Source organism: Anopheles ziemanni, chromosome 3 (genome assembly GCF_943734765.1).
Source record: "Anopheles ziemanni chromosome 3, idAnoZiCoDA_A2_x.2, whole genome shotgun sequence".
NCBI classification, from domain to species: Eukaryota; Metazoa; Arthropoda; class Insecta; order Diptera; family Culicidae; genus Anopheles; species Anopheles ziemanni.
Window position 1 is genome coordinate 67,349,658 of NC_080706.1, and position 16,778 is coordinate 67,366,435.

General features: G+C 42.3%; 1 protein-coding gene across 1 annotated transcript; it reads right to left on the reverse strand.

The window, feature by feature from the left end:
* Positions 1–3,977: 3,977 nt before the first annotated feature.
* On the reverse strand, positions 3,978–6,987 carry LOC131286311 (condensin complex subunit 2). Its single transcript, XM_058315247.1, has 5 exons — positions 6,793–6,987; positions 6,539–6,676; positions 4,953–6,443; positions 4,714–4,875; positions 3,978–4,645 (listed from the first exon to the last, which is right to left on the reverse strand). Exons 1-5 carry the CDS (start codon positions 6,871–6,873, stop codon positions 4,286–4,288), a joined length of 2,232 nt encoding a protein of 743 aa, XP_058171230.1. The 5' UTR covers positions 6,874–6,987; the 3' UTR covers positions 3,978–4,285.
* Between the last annotated feature and the right edge of the window lie 9,791 nt (positions 6,988–16,778).

Here is a 16,778-nt window from a genome sequence, read left to right on the forward strand (position 1 = left end):
TGATTATTTTTCTAGTTCTGAAGATTAATATTCTTAAATTTCTTGAAATAATTCGTTAGTATAAAAATTACTTTAACAAACATACTTTTTCAAGATTTTTCAAATTGATTATAGCTTCTTTTTCATTGGTTCATGAATGAATTGGACTTAAAATTATCATTATCATCCTTTAATGCTGATTCATATCCAACTGCAGTATCCACTGCCCTATTTACGTCCGATTCAAACGATTCAATATCTGTTCGGACCGTGTCCTATCCAGAATCCTTAATCATACGACGGCGGCACGTGCATTCGACACTTCGAAACACACAAACCTTGCTCGCGAAAATGCACCGGGAAAACCGGGGGCTGATTATTCTGCAGCAGAATCGACCCAAACCCCCGTGCCCGTGGTCCCAATAATGGAAGCTTGTGTCCCTCTCCTCCCACCCCTAAATGGTGTTATTAGGTCTCCTTTCCAATTACTAATGCGGGCCCTCGCTGGAATCGATTGGCGCAGGCCGCGATACGGTGCCGTGTTGAAGCTGGCTGGAAGTTATCGGTACAATTAGATAAAATGATTTCCACAAACCGCGTTCCACACGGCGATGGTGCTGACGGGAAGCGATGATAAATCGAGCTGTTGTGTTATGTAGCGAGTTCGCAGGTTGCTGCATCCAACGGTTTCGAGGGGGTATTTAGATGTAGCCAGATTGGATCAGTATGTTCTCCAAAACGGAGAATGCCGGTCCCATTTCATACGTGATGATGAAATCTAAATTCAATCGATGCTGCATTTCTAAATATTTTTTTATCTTACCGTGATTGTTATTGCTTTTGGACGAAGAACTAATATTATGCTTTTTTGTGAGTTTTTAGTAAAAAACTTTATGTTTTCTACAGACGAACAGACAACATTTTTGATAAATATTTCGATTAATACATTATACATTTTTGGAGTGACTGCATTTCTTCGTATATTAAACTTTGCTCGTTTTATTTAACAAAATAATTGATTTCTTGTTCAAAGGTGAAACATAATCTAATTCCTCGAATCAGGATCAACTTGTTCCATCCGTTGATTCTTGTTTCACATATTTTATTACATCATATTTCAAATGCTATTTATTATTTCATCGCATGACCTTTCGACGCACGTGTGGGAAGTTATGAATTCGAATCCCGGCAAAACCTGGAACTGTGAGGGCGATGATATAAATATCAATTTGATCATCTTCGAGACAACAGTATGTGTCCGAACTCACGCATAACTCAACTCTGGTCTCCAGTTGGCAGGTAACGGAGACAAATATCTGCGTGTTTTTATGTCTCTGCTCTGTTTTTGACCATCCCCAAAATTTCCTTTTTCTGATTTTTTTTTGCATCATTTTTTACCACCCAACCCGAAGTTCATACATTTTGTGTGAATGGCGCTTGAAAAATAGATGATACAAAAACTGCTTCTCAAAAGTTTTCCTCAGACAAACAACCGACCCATGATTTATCCTTGGGAGAAACCTTCCCCCGCTCGGGTGGGAAGCGAATTCCATCCCGGAATGCTGCAGCATCCCAAGGTGCACCGGGGAAAAAAAAGGCAAGGTAGAAAAAAGGGTCGCCTGTCAAAAAGTTTACCTATTTGTTCCACGGCGAATAACTGCCACGCTGGGTCCGTCCATTTGTCCGATTATGGCTCCTTTTTCGTGGCCCTCCGCCCGGTCTAAGGACATCCTCGCGTGCCGTTCAAGACGTAGTCATATCCAGGTCGCAATGTGCAAAGAAGCGATCGTATGAAGTATCCTTACCGTTTGCCCCGGCTCGACGAACCTTTACCTGGATGTGGATCCGGGGGGAATTTCCCTTTTTTCTTCTCAAATGCGATGATATACGCTGCAATTCCCGCTTCAGCAAAACTGCTGCCCGGCAAAAACCATGGGGTCATATTTTACAACTATCGAAGAGGGAAAAAACAAAACCAAACAAAATGAATGTGGGAAATGTTGAACCATTTCGGCGGAAAATTGAGATCTTTTGAACCCCACCTCTCGTTCGCCGTGACGTCCTTTCAATCCGGGATCGAACGGAGCGCTTTTCACTGAATTATGTGAGCACCTAAGAGTCTTGTTCCCATTCATCATTAATTTCTTTCAATTTTTCGCTGAACAGTGGTCTTTTGTGGCGGCCCCAAGGAAAACCAATTGTTTCCTAACAGAACTTTTAATATTATGCAATTTAACACACACCTGTTATATAGATATCCTTTTACGGATTAAAGTGAACATAACTAGAATTGCGATGATTATACATTTACCTTCATGATGATTTACATTTTAAATATAGGCATTTTGAAAATCGAACATAAATTGAAGGCCGATATTCAACGATAGCTTATGTTACTAGGAAACAATTTCAAGAACTAGACAGAACTTCTACAAACACAAAAGTCGGTGCATAAACAGGATATGACATCTGAAAAAAATATAAAAGCAATAAATTAAGCAGTTCTTTTTTGAGGAATTTGGTTATTTGTTTGCTTGTTTGATTGCTAACGAAGACGTTTTTATTTGTGAAAAACTTTCTGTCAAATTAATAAAATACTACAAAATTTCATGTAACAAAAAACCATTGCTAACTTCAGTTGCTATATGATAGAAATTTATCAATAGTAAAATAATGGCCTCAATGTCTAGCAGGTGAACCATTGTGCGTCAAAGCAAATGTCGAAGAAAAACCAATGTTGCGTGAAAATTCTGTCGCTTTAAACGGTTCCTTTCGAACACACTACTATTGTTGTAACGATGGTAGTTTTTTCATATGATTCAATGGTTTGAGTTTTCTGTTTTATGACCTTAGGTTTTTTATCGATGGAAACTTTTCAAATGTTCAAATAACACTTCACAGTTGCAGTCCTTGTTTTTTCCACTGTTTGTCATTCATAAAACGCTAGACAGTTTTGTTTTTGGATAAACATGCTCAATAAAGTTAAGCAATTCAATAAAAAAAGACTCCTTCACACTTTAACGTCGAAAGCAGCGTCTCACATTCGTCACACGCAAATTCCATTGACAACGAAGGGATCGATTTATCAATCAGGTTCAACTAGCTGCCCCCGTTTTTTCCTCTGTTCTTCTAGTAACAAATCGATAAAATGTGTGTAGTCCTTTCGAGTGAAAAAGAACCGGCCTATTATCCTTCAGTCCCGCCCTAAAGTTGGCCGGAATCACAATCAATCGTGTCGGTGCGATTTCTTTTACTACCCCTGCAAGTACCGGGCCAACGAGCGGCCACATCGAGCCGTGAGCACTTGCTTTATTTCGAATTCCACTTGATTTGATTGCATGATGTTCCTTTTTTGTAGAACTCGTCGGAACTTCTAGTTTTTGTGTAGCCGTTAATCCGTTCCACCGCCTGCGCGTGATAGACTTTCGGAAGTAGTTTAGAGGCCGAGTTCACCAGTCCAGTCTCCGTTTGCATCGTGCGAATCCGGTTAACGCGGGTATATTCACCCACGACTGAAATTTCACACCAGACCGGAAGGAAAAGCGAAACGAAAACCGTTGTACACACCGAAACGCATCAAGCGGCCGAACCCTTCCGCCTTGAAATTACTCGGTACAACTTCAGCACAAGTACGAGCCGGGCCAGGATTGATTAAATGGGTGGATATTGGGTAATAAATTTACCCGATTTTTTTCCCTCCCCCCGAATAGCATGCCGAGTCTCGATCTCCTGTCGCTGGTGTGTGGTGCCTGGATGGTCAACAAATGGGTGGCCCGTGTGTTCATTTCTTACCCTGGCGAAAATGGCATGACTCACGCGAACGATACAGAACGGCTGCCGAGCATCGGGTCGACACAATACAGGCCTACCCGGTTTACCCTGGAAGTACACCAACACTGGGCTGGGCCCTCAAAAAAACCCATCGTTTCTTTCGGTGGGAGTGTAAATTAAAATTGCTTCTAGCGAAAGGAAAACCCATAACCGCCTTCTTCTTTCACTGTACAGATATAAATTTATTCTAAACTTCCATTGCTGGCGTATTCATTGGGCAGAGGAAAAAAAGCAAAACGATTTATAAAAGAAAAATCACACATATGTCTATGGGCCTTTTCGCGGAAGCAAAAGACGCGACTATGTCTGATGAGGGGTCACACAGAATCCACACTCTACGAGTTATAATATTCGACTTGTATGTAGGAAACAAGAAACAAACCCTGCGAGCGTAAAAGCGCGCTCCAGAGCTTATCCTTTACTTCTATTCGATGGTGAACCACGTTCATGCAGTTGTTATTTACTACCAGCGTCGCTACAGGTCCGCCAGCTTAATGTTAAAGTCCGTCAGGTCCTCTTGCCGCTCGAGCGAGAGCGATTTTTCGTTCGCGAGATGCAGCACGGCGTAGAAGGCGAGCGATTTCGTGACGTTTTCGCTCATCGTTTTGCTGAGAAGGAGCGGCACCTTGCGGTACAGCGTGTTGAAGTTGATCTGACCTTGGTCGCTCTGCGTCGGCATCAGTGGCACTTCCGGCTGGGAGGCCGTTTGCGTCGGTGGTATGACGGTCTGTTCCGCTTGCAGCTGCGCATTGATCAGTCGCCAGCAGTTAAACTTGAGCTGCTTCATGTCGATCACCTTGGCGGTCTTCGCGTACGCAATGTTGATCTTGTGGACCTGGGGAAGAGAGGTGTACAGGAGTGTTTTTAGTTTTAGACCCACCATACGATATTTATTCAACTTACCTTATCCGGGGCACCCTTGTACTCGGTGGAAATTGCATCGACCGTGGCGTTAAGTTTATTAACTTCCTCTATTCCCGTTTGTGGCATCTGAGACACATCGTTAGGGAGTGGCAGGAACGGACTATCCTGTTCAATGTCCATATCATTATCGGGTGCATCGTTCTAAGCAACAAATAAAAAATAAAAAACCAATTATATAAATGCACCGTACATATTTCAAATTGTGCTTTTTCACTTACCATATCGGCGCTGCACGAAATCTGATCATCACCGGTATTGTAACCCTCCGAGGGCGAATGCTCCATCACTCCCACCACGCCATTATCGCGGATGGTTAATCCGCGCGCATACTGCCACACGTCGAACCGGTCCCGATCGAGATTGTAGTCCGTCGGGAGCTTCAGCTTCTTCGCGTCCCACTTTTTGCAGATCGAACTCTTCAGCGTCGTGATGCCTTTGACCGGCCGACTCGGGTTGTACTCCACGAACAGCGCGTCGTTTACGCTCAGTACATCGTCCAGTGTGTCCTGCTCGAACGCTTTCTTCCGCCGCCCAGTACGCTGTTTCGGTTTGTCCTTCGTCGCTGTCAGTTCGCTTTCCGTGCCCGATTGCATCATGGTTGTGCGCGGACGCATCGATCGTTTGAACTTCCAGTGCGCTGGACCGGCCCAGAACTGGGAGATGTTGTCCAGCGGTCGGTAGGAGTACTCTAGCTGCGAGCAGTTCGTGTCCACCGGTCGCATATCCTCAATCAGAACCGTCTTGCGCATCAATCCCTTGCATTGCTCTAGCGCCAGCTCGTCGTCCTCGGCGAATTCATCGTTGCCGTCGATATCCTTGGCGTCGTAGTCAATAATGAACGCATCTCCCGTCGGTACCGGTTCCACTTCGGCGTTAATGTCAAAGTGTACATCCAGGGCGGAGCGGTTCATCAGCGATGCGTCGACGTTACGAGCCTCCATGTCCTCCATCTGTTGGTCCCATGTCGACTGGTTCCCCCGTGGCTCTTCGTCATCCTCGTCGTCCTCGGCCGGAGCATCCGTTATGACGTATCCGGAGCGGAGCGTGTGCAATGGGTTTTCCGAGCCGATGGGAAGCACATGCATCGTGCATGTTTCATCTTCACCGTACGTCTCCGGTTCGTCCCCAAGGTTAAGCTGTGGCGGCTCCGAACTATCCCAAAACGAATAGTTCATTCGCAGGCGCAACTCGGAGTTCTTCGTTGGCACAATGTTCTGCATTAAGCGGCTGGAACTATTCACATCACCCACGACCGAGTTGAGCTTCGCAAAGAACGGATCGGTGAACGGGTTCGTGTCTAGTGCGGCGTTGATGGATTCTTTCGTTTTCGTCACCGTACTGACCAACTTTCTGGCCCGTTTCTTTTTCGCTTTCGGTTGCTGCACATTCGCCTGACTGTTTTCCTTGTCCACCCCATCGGCACCGTCCGCAATCGACTGATCGTTGTCGTTGTCGGCGCCATCCTGCTCCTCGTCCTGGTCGGTGGCTTTGTTGGTCAAGGCGCGTGCCGTTTGGCGCGTCAACTCCGAGCACATGCGCATCACGTCCGTGTGGACGGAATCGACGCGCAGACCGTACACTTTCGTCGAGGCTTCCAACGTCGAGCCAGCAACCTGGAAGTTTTGCATGCGGGTCTTCGAGTGGCGCGACATCAGCTTCGCGAAGCTGTCGATGATCGTAAGCGACCAGGCATTTTCTTTGCTCAGTTTCTGCGATGGGAAAGGAAAAACAACAATTTACAAAGAGACCGATTAATAACAACACTCAAATCGACGGACATAATAACAATCAAAAGTTTTCTCACATTGTCTGAGTAGAGCTTCAAGCACATCTTTATGTTTTCGTTGTCTGCTGCTATGGCGGAGTTTCCTGAGCTCGCGCTAACATCCAACGTAGCCTCCGAGCGACGGATTCGTCGTTCCGCTTCATCGTCGTTAGCGGGCTGAAAAACGAACACAATTTAAAGACATTAACGAATCGAAAACACTTCACATCCTTATGCGCCGGCACAAGGTTTGCACTGATCCACTGCAAAACAACCAAACACCCCATGTTTACCTCTCTGACGACGGATTGTGGTGTTTGAAAAACGCGCGAAGCTTCCGATTTACGGAGCGGTGTACTGTTGAGTGTTGTCATTGTGGTTTTCACTGGCGGATTTGATTGCACGAATTAAAATTAACGACAAATGTTACGAACTACACCGCATATAAAAACATGCAACGTAAATAAACGCCTACCGAAGCCCAAGCTTCCTTTTCGTAGTTTGATAATAACAAGAATGACGGTTGAGAAGCGTCTTTGAACTGACAGCTACGCCCGAGGAGGTGCAAAATCAGGTATGACTGATTTTGACGTTAGCCATAAAATGAAGAGTGGTACAATCGACAAACTAACTGAAAGGACGATGATAAAACGATCTTTTTTAGAAAAACAGAATTTCTTTAAATTTTACGTAAACAGATTTCCGAAACGCTCTTCAAATGGATGTCGCTAACATTTTGTTTAGTAAACCTGTTTGTTTTATGTTACTTGGGCGACGCGAACGACTTTGCAACAGCGCCACCTGTTGGCAAAATAGTATGTTTCAACACTTGCCTGTTTGATTGATTCGAATTGACTGGTAGTTTAGGATCGAGTGGATTTTTTTAATTTTTTTAAGAACCGTAGGTGTCTGAGGACGAATACATATTAAAATCGCACTTAAAAAATGATCAATTTGTGTTAAATTTGTATTCGATTTGCAAACAAGGTTTCAATGATATCACATCAAATATGGTCCCATGCAAAGTAAATAGATTTTTTAAAAGCACTTACTTTAATTTTACAACTTTAATTTTCCATTGCACCTCTTGGCTGAAGTGATAATTGAAAAGAATATACTATATTGGGCATCCGCGATATCCGATCAGATACGCCGGTAAGAAAATCAACGATAAGGCGCCGCTATCACGACGGCGTGTAGAAGAGAAGGTAATAAAATAAATTAACCCTCAAAATGACCCGTTTTTTGCTTACCATTGTTTTTATAAGGCTTATTCCAACAAGATATTTGAATTTACTTGAGAATTACCTGTTCTTGTAGATTGAATATGCCTACTTGAACTATTTATTACCCGGCTTTACCTACTAGGTTTCTTTTCGGAAACTCCAAACAAAGCCAGACCAACCATGGGCAGTAAAAAAACCCAGATTTTACTTAGTTTTACCTATTCTTTTGAGCTATTTAGCAAATATTACCCATTACTGACCTATTTATGTTTTTTTATCTTGCAGGTAATATTCACTTCACTTGGACTTTTAATATAGAAGAACACGTAGTAAGTATATTATTCACATGGAAACTTGGAAGCTTACAACAGACCTTAAAACGCACATTCTAGCGTGAAATCAAATCAGCCTAGGATGTTAAAAATGTTAACCGACTGAGCGTGTCTTCAAATTCTTAACAATATTATCGTCATTGCCATCGTGCATTTTTATCTTTTTTTTTTTTTGGAATTTAACATACTCCCACTATGTAACATATTTCGGTTGAGCTGTTAATTACATCGTTTAAAATGTTTTCACAATAATCACCGCCACATGTTCCTTTTCTGTTCGTCACAATAACCACACGAGTGCTACAATTTCTGTCACATCGCTGGGAAACGAAACGGAAGGAGATAGTTTCGGGAAGAAATTCGTGCACAATTTCCGGTTGGAACGGGCACCGGAGAACATCATTTGTCCGACGTCGTGGTAGCAACTAGTACCTGCAGCAAACGGCATTACTTCTCATGTGTGTGAGGAAGTTGATTGCGGGAAAAGTTTGCTGCATTAAAAATTCATTACTTTTCTTTTACGAACGCTCTTCTTCGGGGGGTAATGGATGTTCCACGCTCGCCGCACAGAAGGTATCCACCTACAGCAAAAGGGTTATGGGGCTGGAAGAAAAAAAACCGGTGGAAAACGGAAAATGGCTCACCGTGCGCCCGTTGCACCGCGCGCGTTGCAGGCAAAAGTTTATCGAGCAAGGTGTATGGAGCTATTCCTCTTTTGTCTGAATCTTGCCACGTTCTTTCCCACTATTTCGGGCCCTTGTTTCGGGTGTGTCTTCTTGCACCATAATGCGATTTTCATTTCGGATTACTTTTGAGCAATTTAAATTTTCCTCCCGACAACATAAAAAATAACAAAATGGAAATGAACGTACAAGAGTTTTCTGCAATCTTTCTCCTTCTTGATGTTCCGGTTGTGTAGGAGGTACTTGAAATGTCTTCCACCCGTTTTTTGGATGAATAATAAAACAATGGAATGCTTGCAGCAAGCTATATGCTCGTGACCAAGATATTTTACTGCGGTGTACATGCCTCACAAAGGACAATAGTGCTCACACGCCATTCGTTTTTCCCCGGAGTCAAGGCGTTGCACAGCGTACCGTGTCTTGAAAAACCCAATTCTGAAGGAAAAAAAAACCATAGTGAAAAACGATGCCGGTTCCACCGTATTGAGCACCGGAAGCAAGTCCAACCTCTAATGCCTGTCAGTTGGACAATGGTGAGTGCCATTCTGCAGCCGACACCGAACCGAATAGGACGAGGACGCCGACGCAAAAAGGGCCACGATGGTGACACAGTGGCCGCCCGCTGGAACTGACATCGGGCGCTGAGAGCAGTGCGTAAATTCAATTGTGTTAAGAAGATTAAAACTTCCCATTCAGTCGAACGGAATAATCGGATGCTTCTTTACGACTCAATATTCGCCCTCTCACGGCGAAGCTGCACCCGAAGTTGCAGAGGGAACCAAGGAATTGTTCCGTGGCCGGTGGTGGTTGGTGTGAAAATCTCCCATCCTTTTCCAGTCGTTCGTTCTTACATCCTTGCGTGGGTTTTTGTGTGTGTGTGTGTGTGTGTGTGTGTGCAAATATGGGCTAGTTTCCGGTATTCTGTTGGCCATTTCCTCCGGGATGCCGAAGCGACTTGTCGGATGATTTAGTGTCGCTTCTGTTCCTAATGCTGGCGTAAAAACTAAGATGGCTGTCGGGGTGAATCGGCGTCCAGTTTTCCACCATCTCGTCCCACAATGGAAGGTAGTCCTGTCCACTGCCTTTCCAACTCTCCAGTTCACTTTACGGGACACTGTTTAATTCAATTAAGATATCAAAATATAACAATGCTCGCTTCCGGGTTGGGGATCGGTGAAACACGCCCACCGTGTGGACACTTCCGCCATAATCCGGCGTGGGAAACGGTGCTGGCCGAAATGTTACTTGCAATTTTGATTTGTGCGCCAGTGAATCCGGCTGCTTTTTTTTCGGTAGAATTTATGGCAGATTAGTGCTCGCGATGGGCAGATTATAACGATGGGAAGATGTAAGAGTGCAGATAGGGTGATAATGGTATTATTGGGATGATTTTACTACAATGAGAACCGTTGTAAATATAGAACGAAAAGAATGGATTCGTGACTTTTTGTTTATAGCAAAATCACAAAGAGTCAACTTTTTATAAGATTCTCTCTTCTAAAGCTAAATGAAAAGAAACATTTTACGGTGGTAGTTTAAAATGCCCATTTTTAGTATATTTTTCACTTATTTTAATTATTTTTTTTATTTTTTAGAACAAAACACATCAACAATATATAGCTGAAATAGGAGGAATATCAAGCATAGTATCATTTGTAAGAACAATTCACCTGCATTACAATTTAAATACACTCCAGGCTGATAAGTATACAACTTTTAACTAACCTTTGTTTTATATTCATGGTTTTTAATGTTGGTCTTGTAATGAACGATAAAAGTTCTACAGAAAAACAAATGTTCTGGCCAAAGATCTCCTTCTCAGATTGTATATTGTCAGCAAAAACGTACATAGCGAAACGTACAACCTGTAAAATTTCAATAATTATTTTTTGATAATTCTTAGGAAAGTTAAGGGATAATGAAAAAACATAAATCAACCAATAACTTTACCCACTTTAACTGAATAAAACAATACCTCAACCATGTTTTGTTACTCTGTACAAATTCGCCTGATTTGTTTCAGAAAACTAAAAATTTAGCTGAAGCTCACAAAAGAAATGTTTATCATCAAACTTTACCTCGTTAAAAGACAAAAGTATTATTCTTTTGTTATTGTGAATCGTATAACCCTTAAATAAACTCGATTCGCTCAATAAAATTCAACTCTTTAATCCTGACAGTGAAAAAAAACCTCATCAACTTCGCCGGAAGTTCAGAAGTGAAAAATAAAATTGCTTTCCTATCAGCCTCTGCATAAAACGAACATTTCAGATAATGATCACCTCTTTCGGGTACCTTAATTGTTTCGGAAAGTGTTTTTAATGATGCTGCACTTCGGTTCGATTACTGTGCGACCGGCGGTCCAGATTGCTGCTGACCTGACCGGTTGCTGGAAAAATCCGAAACCTGCCCGTTTCCTTAATCCCGACCTAATGCAATCAGCTTTAAGGGAATAATCCATAAAGTGTCCCCGTGGGACTTTCCACACCTGGCGTACGGGTCCTACGGGATGGCATTTTTCCTTCCATTGCGATCGAGCATAGTCGATAAAAAATGGAGTTTGAGATTGGGATTTTCTTCCCCTCCTTTAAAATGTTAACCTCCTCGATTGCTACAAGCTTGCCACGACCTCGCCGCTACGACTGTATTACCTTTAATCCATTTTGCAACCCCTAACTTTACGATAACTTAATCCCCAGATATCAACACACACACGAACGCATCACCGGCCGAATATTACGGGTTTTTTCCACCTCCCGATATTAAAGCAGCGCCCGACAACAGACAAACTTCCGCCATTATCGTCACCCGATTTTCCGTCGGAACGTTCAAACGATTCCCGGAATTTACGCCGCAACGTGCCGTGCTGCAAAAGGGTGGCTTCGAAGGCAACCCTTTTTCCCCGGCAACCGTGTACGCGTTCGGTATCTCTTTCGGCCAGAGGGTGTATGATTCGATTAATTTTCCGTACCTTCCACAACCACGATCCTTTGGACCTTTGGAAAACGGCCGGTAACGGTAACGCATTAGTATCGAAGTGTGTTCGATTATATTTTCGGTGGCATTTTTGCAACAATTTCCTTCAGGGGATCGGGGAACGGAAGCGGGTGGTAATTCGTAAATTCTCCACAATTTACTTGCGTTGGAGTAGCTGTTTTCAGTCGGGTATGTTGACTCCGTTAGTCTACAAAACCCCGCACAAATAATCTACCGCCACAGAAAGGGCTACTCGCTCTTTGCACACGTGGTTTAGGGCTGGTAAAATGGTTCCGGCAGGTCAGGTCAGGCCTTTCGCCAACCATCCGGCATGGGTGAGATTGGTTTGAGTTTTGGTGCATATAAATTCAAAATTATTCCCGAACCTAAATCCCCGATGTCACGCAAACACCAACTCTTTGGGAAGGTAAAATAAGGGCAAAAGAATGAACGTAGAACGGAAAGTCACGGACAAGTCAGGGGAAGTTTGTAAATAACGCTTACGGCACACGGAAACCACAGAACCAATCGGTCGATAAGGACGATCGGATGGAAATTAAAATTCTCCACCAAAAATTTGCACATCCTCCATCCACCGGGAAAAAGGGGCAAAATGGTGAAGAGTTTCCTGAATTAGCAAGGGTTTATATCGGGTGAACATCGAATGGCTTTAATGTGGGACATTAATTTTTGTCATCACCAAAGCAAAATGGAGGCAAAATGGCGGAACATATGACACAGCATAAATAGGAAACAAAGCGGGCAAGTTAACATGTTAGACGGTCGGATATAAAATCACGTAAATTTATCCGCCGATCGGAGAGAACCATTTTCGTGATAATCGTGTTTTGGAATTTCTAAATTAAAACGCCCTTCCTCTCCATGGGGGACTATCTTCAATATGGGTTTGAAAATGTAAGTCCTGTACAAATACTTTGTACCGACGTGTACTTTATCGTTGAGGAAGGGCACGACTACACAACAGAACAACCATACCCTACTTTGTCCTATGTTTCGGGGATGGCGGGATGTTTCACAGATTGAACTTATGATGAAGTTGACATGCGGCGCAGGATACTGAAAATAGACGCGAAAATATCAGTTTTGCTGTGTTGATTTGATGATTTGAAATGTAAAAAACCGGCAGAGAGACCATGTGTTTACCGAAATCTAACCAAGAAATCATTAAAAACTATTTTACATCCGCTCGTACTCTATACGCAAATTTTTGCAAATCTATTTTTCACTCGCCGACCAAGAAAAACATTTTTGCACATTTTAACATTTGACTTTGTGCTTCAAATAAACTAAGCATTTTGCTTAGCTGTTTAGAAGCTTTCTTGTCTTTATCTTTGTGTTATCCTAGCTCTATCAGCAACTCTGTTTTTTTTATTGTTTTTTTATCTGCAATTTACTATGTTTAATAGGGACACCGGTACGATTGTAAAACATTTGTAATCTTTTTCTTTCTTTTTCTGCGTCGGTTAGACGTAAGGTTCGTATCCTCATAGTTTATTTATTAAAAAGAAAGTAATTTAAAATAAAAAGATACAAAGTACAAACAATACACAACGTACGGATGCTCTTTAATATTTGTTTTTGCAATCTACTCACGAAAAATACTCCAAATTTCTTCAGAATGCTTCTCTAGCCTCTCTTTTCCTACAAAAAAACTACTTTGAAGCTATTATTATCAAAACAAAGATGTTTCAGAGCTTCATTTTTCTAGCGTCATTTTAAATTGTGGGTCAAAATTACCCGCATAGTTCAGCAGGGCGAACTCCGTTAATTTGAAGTAGTTTTTATATACTTTCCCCAACATTTAAAACTTGTTCATTTCCCATACAACGTGTCGTATTTTTTAGAAATGAATTAGAAATCTGTTAAGCTACAAACACATTAACAAGTAGTTGAAAATACCTAATCAAATTCGGTCGTGCCTCACCGATTTCCGACCGAGAAATTATGAAATAAATGCCGACGTACGACAAGCCGCGCTCATCATTAACGCCTGTTTACATTTCATTACGGGATGGCACATCGTTCGTTTTGTCGTATGATGGTTGAAAATGCGAGCCTTTACACTCGTTTGTGTCGTCGTTCGGAATTAAATTCGCGCTTCAACTAATTTAAAAAACGCCTCTACCCGCTACGAATCGGACGTTATAAAGGCAACGGCCATGATGGATGGAAAAAAGGAAACCATGCCTGTGAGCGCAAGGACTAAAAACTGTACAGACGAACCTTCAAAGTCAAGGACTCGTATCGAATCGGGTGGCATTTGTTTTGCAAGCTCATTCGACGGGAAAATCGTGTTAATGAAGCTCACCGAATGGTGTTTTTTTCTCCTCTCTATTTCCGCTGCAAAACTGCACGGAACGCGAATGTCCAGTGGCGAATTGGTTGCAGGGCGAGATAAAGTAGGACTGCACGAAGCCAGGCTCAGCAGCAGCTGGGTTTTCATCAAAAGTTTTCAAAAATAAACTCAATCCGGCGGAGAAAAAATGGGACATCTGAGGATTTGCACGTCACGCTCGAGGTCGTTGTGAAGTGCTAAAGCTCGGCACGGCGGAGTTTCATGCTTCGTCAAGGACCGCCCGTGCGGCCACCCGAGGCCAGGAAGCTATTAGCCAGTGCCGGGATGCCTGATCATCAACCTTGAAATTAATAAAAAGCTTTAATTATTCCACTCCATAAAGCAGTCAACTAGCCACTTCTGCGTTCGTCCTCATCTCGACGGTGCGGGGTCGTCCGGTCGGGTGTGCGCTGGTGTTCGGTCAGCGTGAAACATTTTTGTGTCCCCGAAGGAAAAACGCCCTACCCGACCGTGGCATGTTCCCTTGGATAGGAAAATGCAGTGGAAAGGAAAGAATTAAATTGCACTCAACATCAGTGCGGCCGGGTGCACTTTGGAAAAACGATCGTTGACGCTCCCATAAACCCGGGTATCCTCGCCCCCTCCACCGCACCCGGGGGGTCGTTTTACATGCCGAGATAATGGAGTTCACAAACTCTACCAGGGCGTCCGTGATGTGCCTAATGGGGCCGTTTGTGAACCGTCGGAATGAATCTGAAATTTGAAAATAAAAGAAGCACAAAAAAGAAAACGGACACCGCACTACCCTTGCAATATGGTCGACAAGTTTGGTCGAGTAAAGTAGTTTCGACAGCAGGCGCTGACAGGCGCCGGCTATGATGTCATAAAGCCACTGCAATGTCACCGTAACCCGGGTGCACTGGTTTACTGCAGGAGTCTCCGATAGCCATTTACGAGGGATTAGAACAGCTGCTCCGGCTTGTTCATGAAGCCATCGGGAAAGCTAAATGACCCGTTAAAGAGGAGCGTTTTCCCCAAGCAATCGATGTACGACGATGTTGTCAGTTTGGTAATTTAGTGTTTGAGGACTTAGCCTTCATGAAACTAAATAAATATTTTTCATCTTAATCATCTAAATTAAAGTGCTAAACCTTGAAGGTGTAGTATAGATACCAGTTTATAATACAGATAACCAAGGGCATACTTTTTTAAAATACTATTCCTGAAAATATGCCTCATTAATTAAGGCATTTATATTTATTACTTAATACCTTTCATCATACTTCTATTATTTTGTCACAATTGCTTTTTGTTGCATATGTGAGTCAAATTTTGATTTATAGAAGATAACAAAAACGTAAGATTGCAGATGATTTTAATATGTTTGCAGCTATTTTTAAAACTTTCCTAGTGCTTGCATTGTATTATATCTATTCCAATCATTATAAGAAGTAAGAAAACTAGCTTCCTAGTTATTCTTTAATGAAAAGGAATGAATAAATGTTTTCAATTTTTTCGTTTAAATGTTAATTTTCTGATAAAACAGCCAATGTTTATATTGTTTCAGAAAATGTTATAAAAGAAACCTTCACATTAAGCTGCCTTTTATAAACTTAATTTTTAAGAATTGATAAGCAACATTTGCAGTGGAATTGATTCATGTTTCTTTGCAATTATATTGCTGTACGAATTTTGTAATAATTCTATCATTTTAAATCACGTTTCATTGGGAATCTTGTTTAGTAGAAATTTACAATAATTTTAATTAAAAAAATCGAGTCGTAACAAAATTGTTCCGAAACCGTGAACCTTCCACAATAAACCAAACCAACCGAGGGAAAAACACAAACCAAAAAAACAATGCTAGGATTCATCAACCACGATAACGAACCGCACGAAATTCTGCAGAAAATCCTTAACATTTTTCTCACCGAGGCGTAAAACGGAACAAGGCGCGTTCGAAAGAAAATTTGAGAAAAACAACAAAAAAAAGCACGAATGATTCGAAAACGAATAAACCAAAAAAGTTAATTTGCCTATCAGACCTTAACGGGGCTCCTCTTCTCGTCGAGTTTTCCACCCTTCCCCACGCGTGCAGCCCAAGGACTCCCCGGATGTGGCAATTGTCGTCGTCGTAGGTGGTGGGTGAAAATAAACCTTATCAAAATCAATAAATTAATTCGCCGTTTCGATACGGTGGGAAATGTGCCTTGGCATGGAAAAAGCGTAAAAAAACACAATCTTTTGTCGGCTCAATGGCACGTCGATTTTTTTCTTTTTTTTTGTCTCTCCCATTTTGCGCCATTCCTATCGTTGCTCCTCGTTATTGTTACAGTGGGGTGAATGGAAAACGGCTCGGTGGTGGAAAATAATGGCAAAACGTTGGCGGTTCGCGAATTGGAAATCGTTAATTTTCCACTTCCTACTCCAATTGGTGGCTGCCGTTTCATTCCACCGGACCCGCTTGTCCTCCTGTTCGAACCGAACAGATCGATGCCGTTCGCTTTTCCCCTGAAAAGGAAAACAATTTAAATTCTTTACTTCATCGAACCGTGGGAGAGAAAAACAATGTGAAACGATAAAATTACAAACAATTCACCATTTATCATCGGCATCCTCTATCGCTTTCTTTTGCATTGATGATGATTTGATATCACTTTTTAAGACGATGTTGGTCTTGGAGGAGAAAACGAGACAATATGACAGTTTAAACAATCGATCCAGTTTCGTATTTCAGTTCTCAGT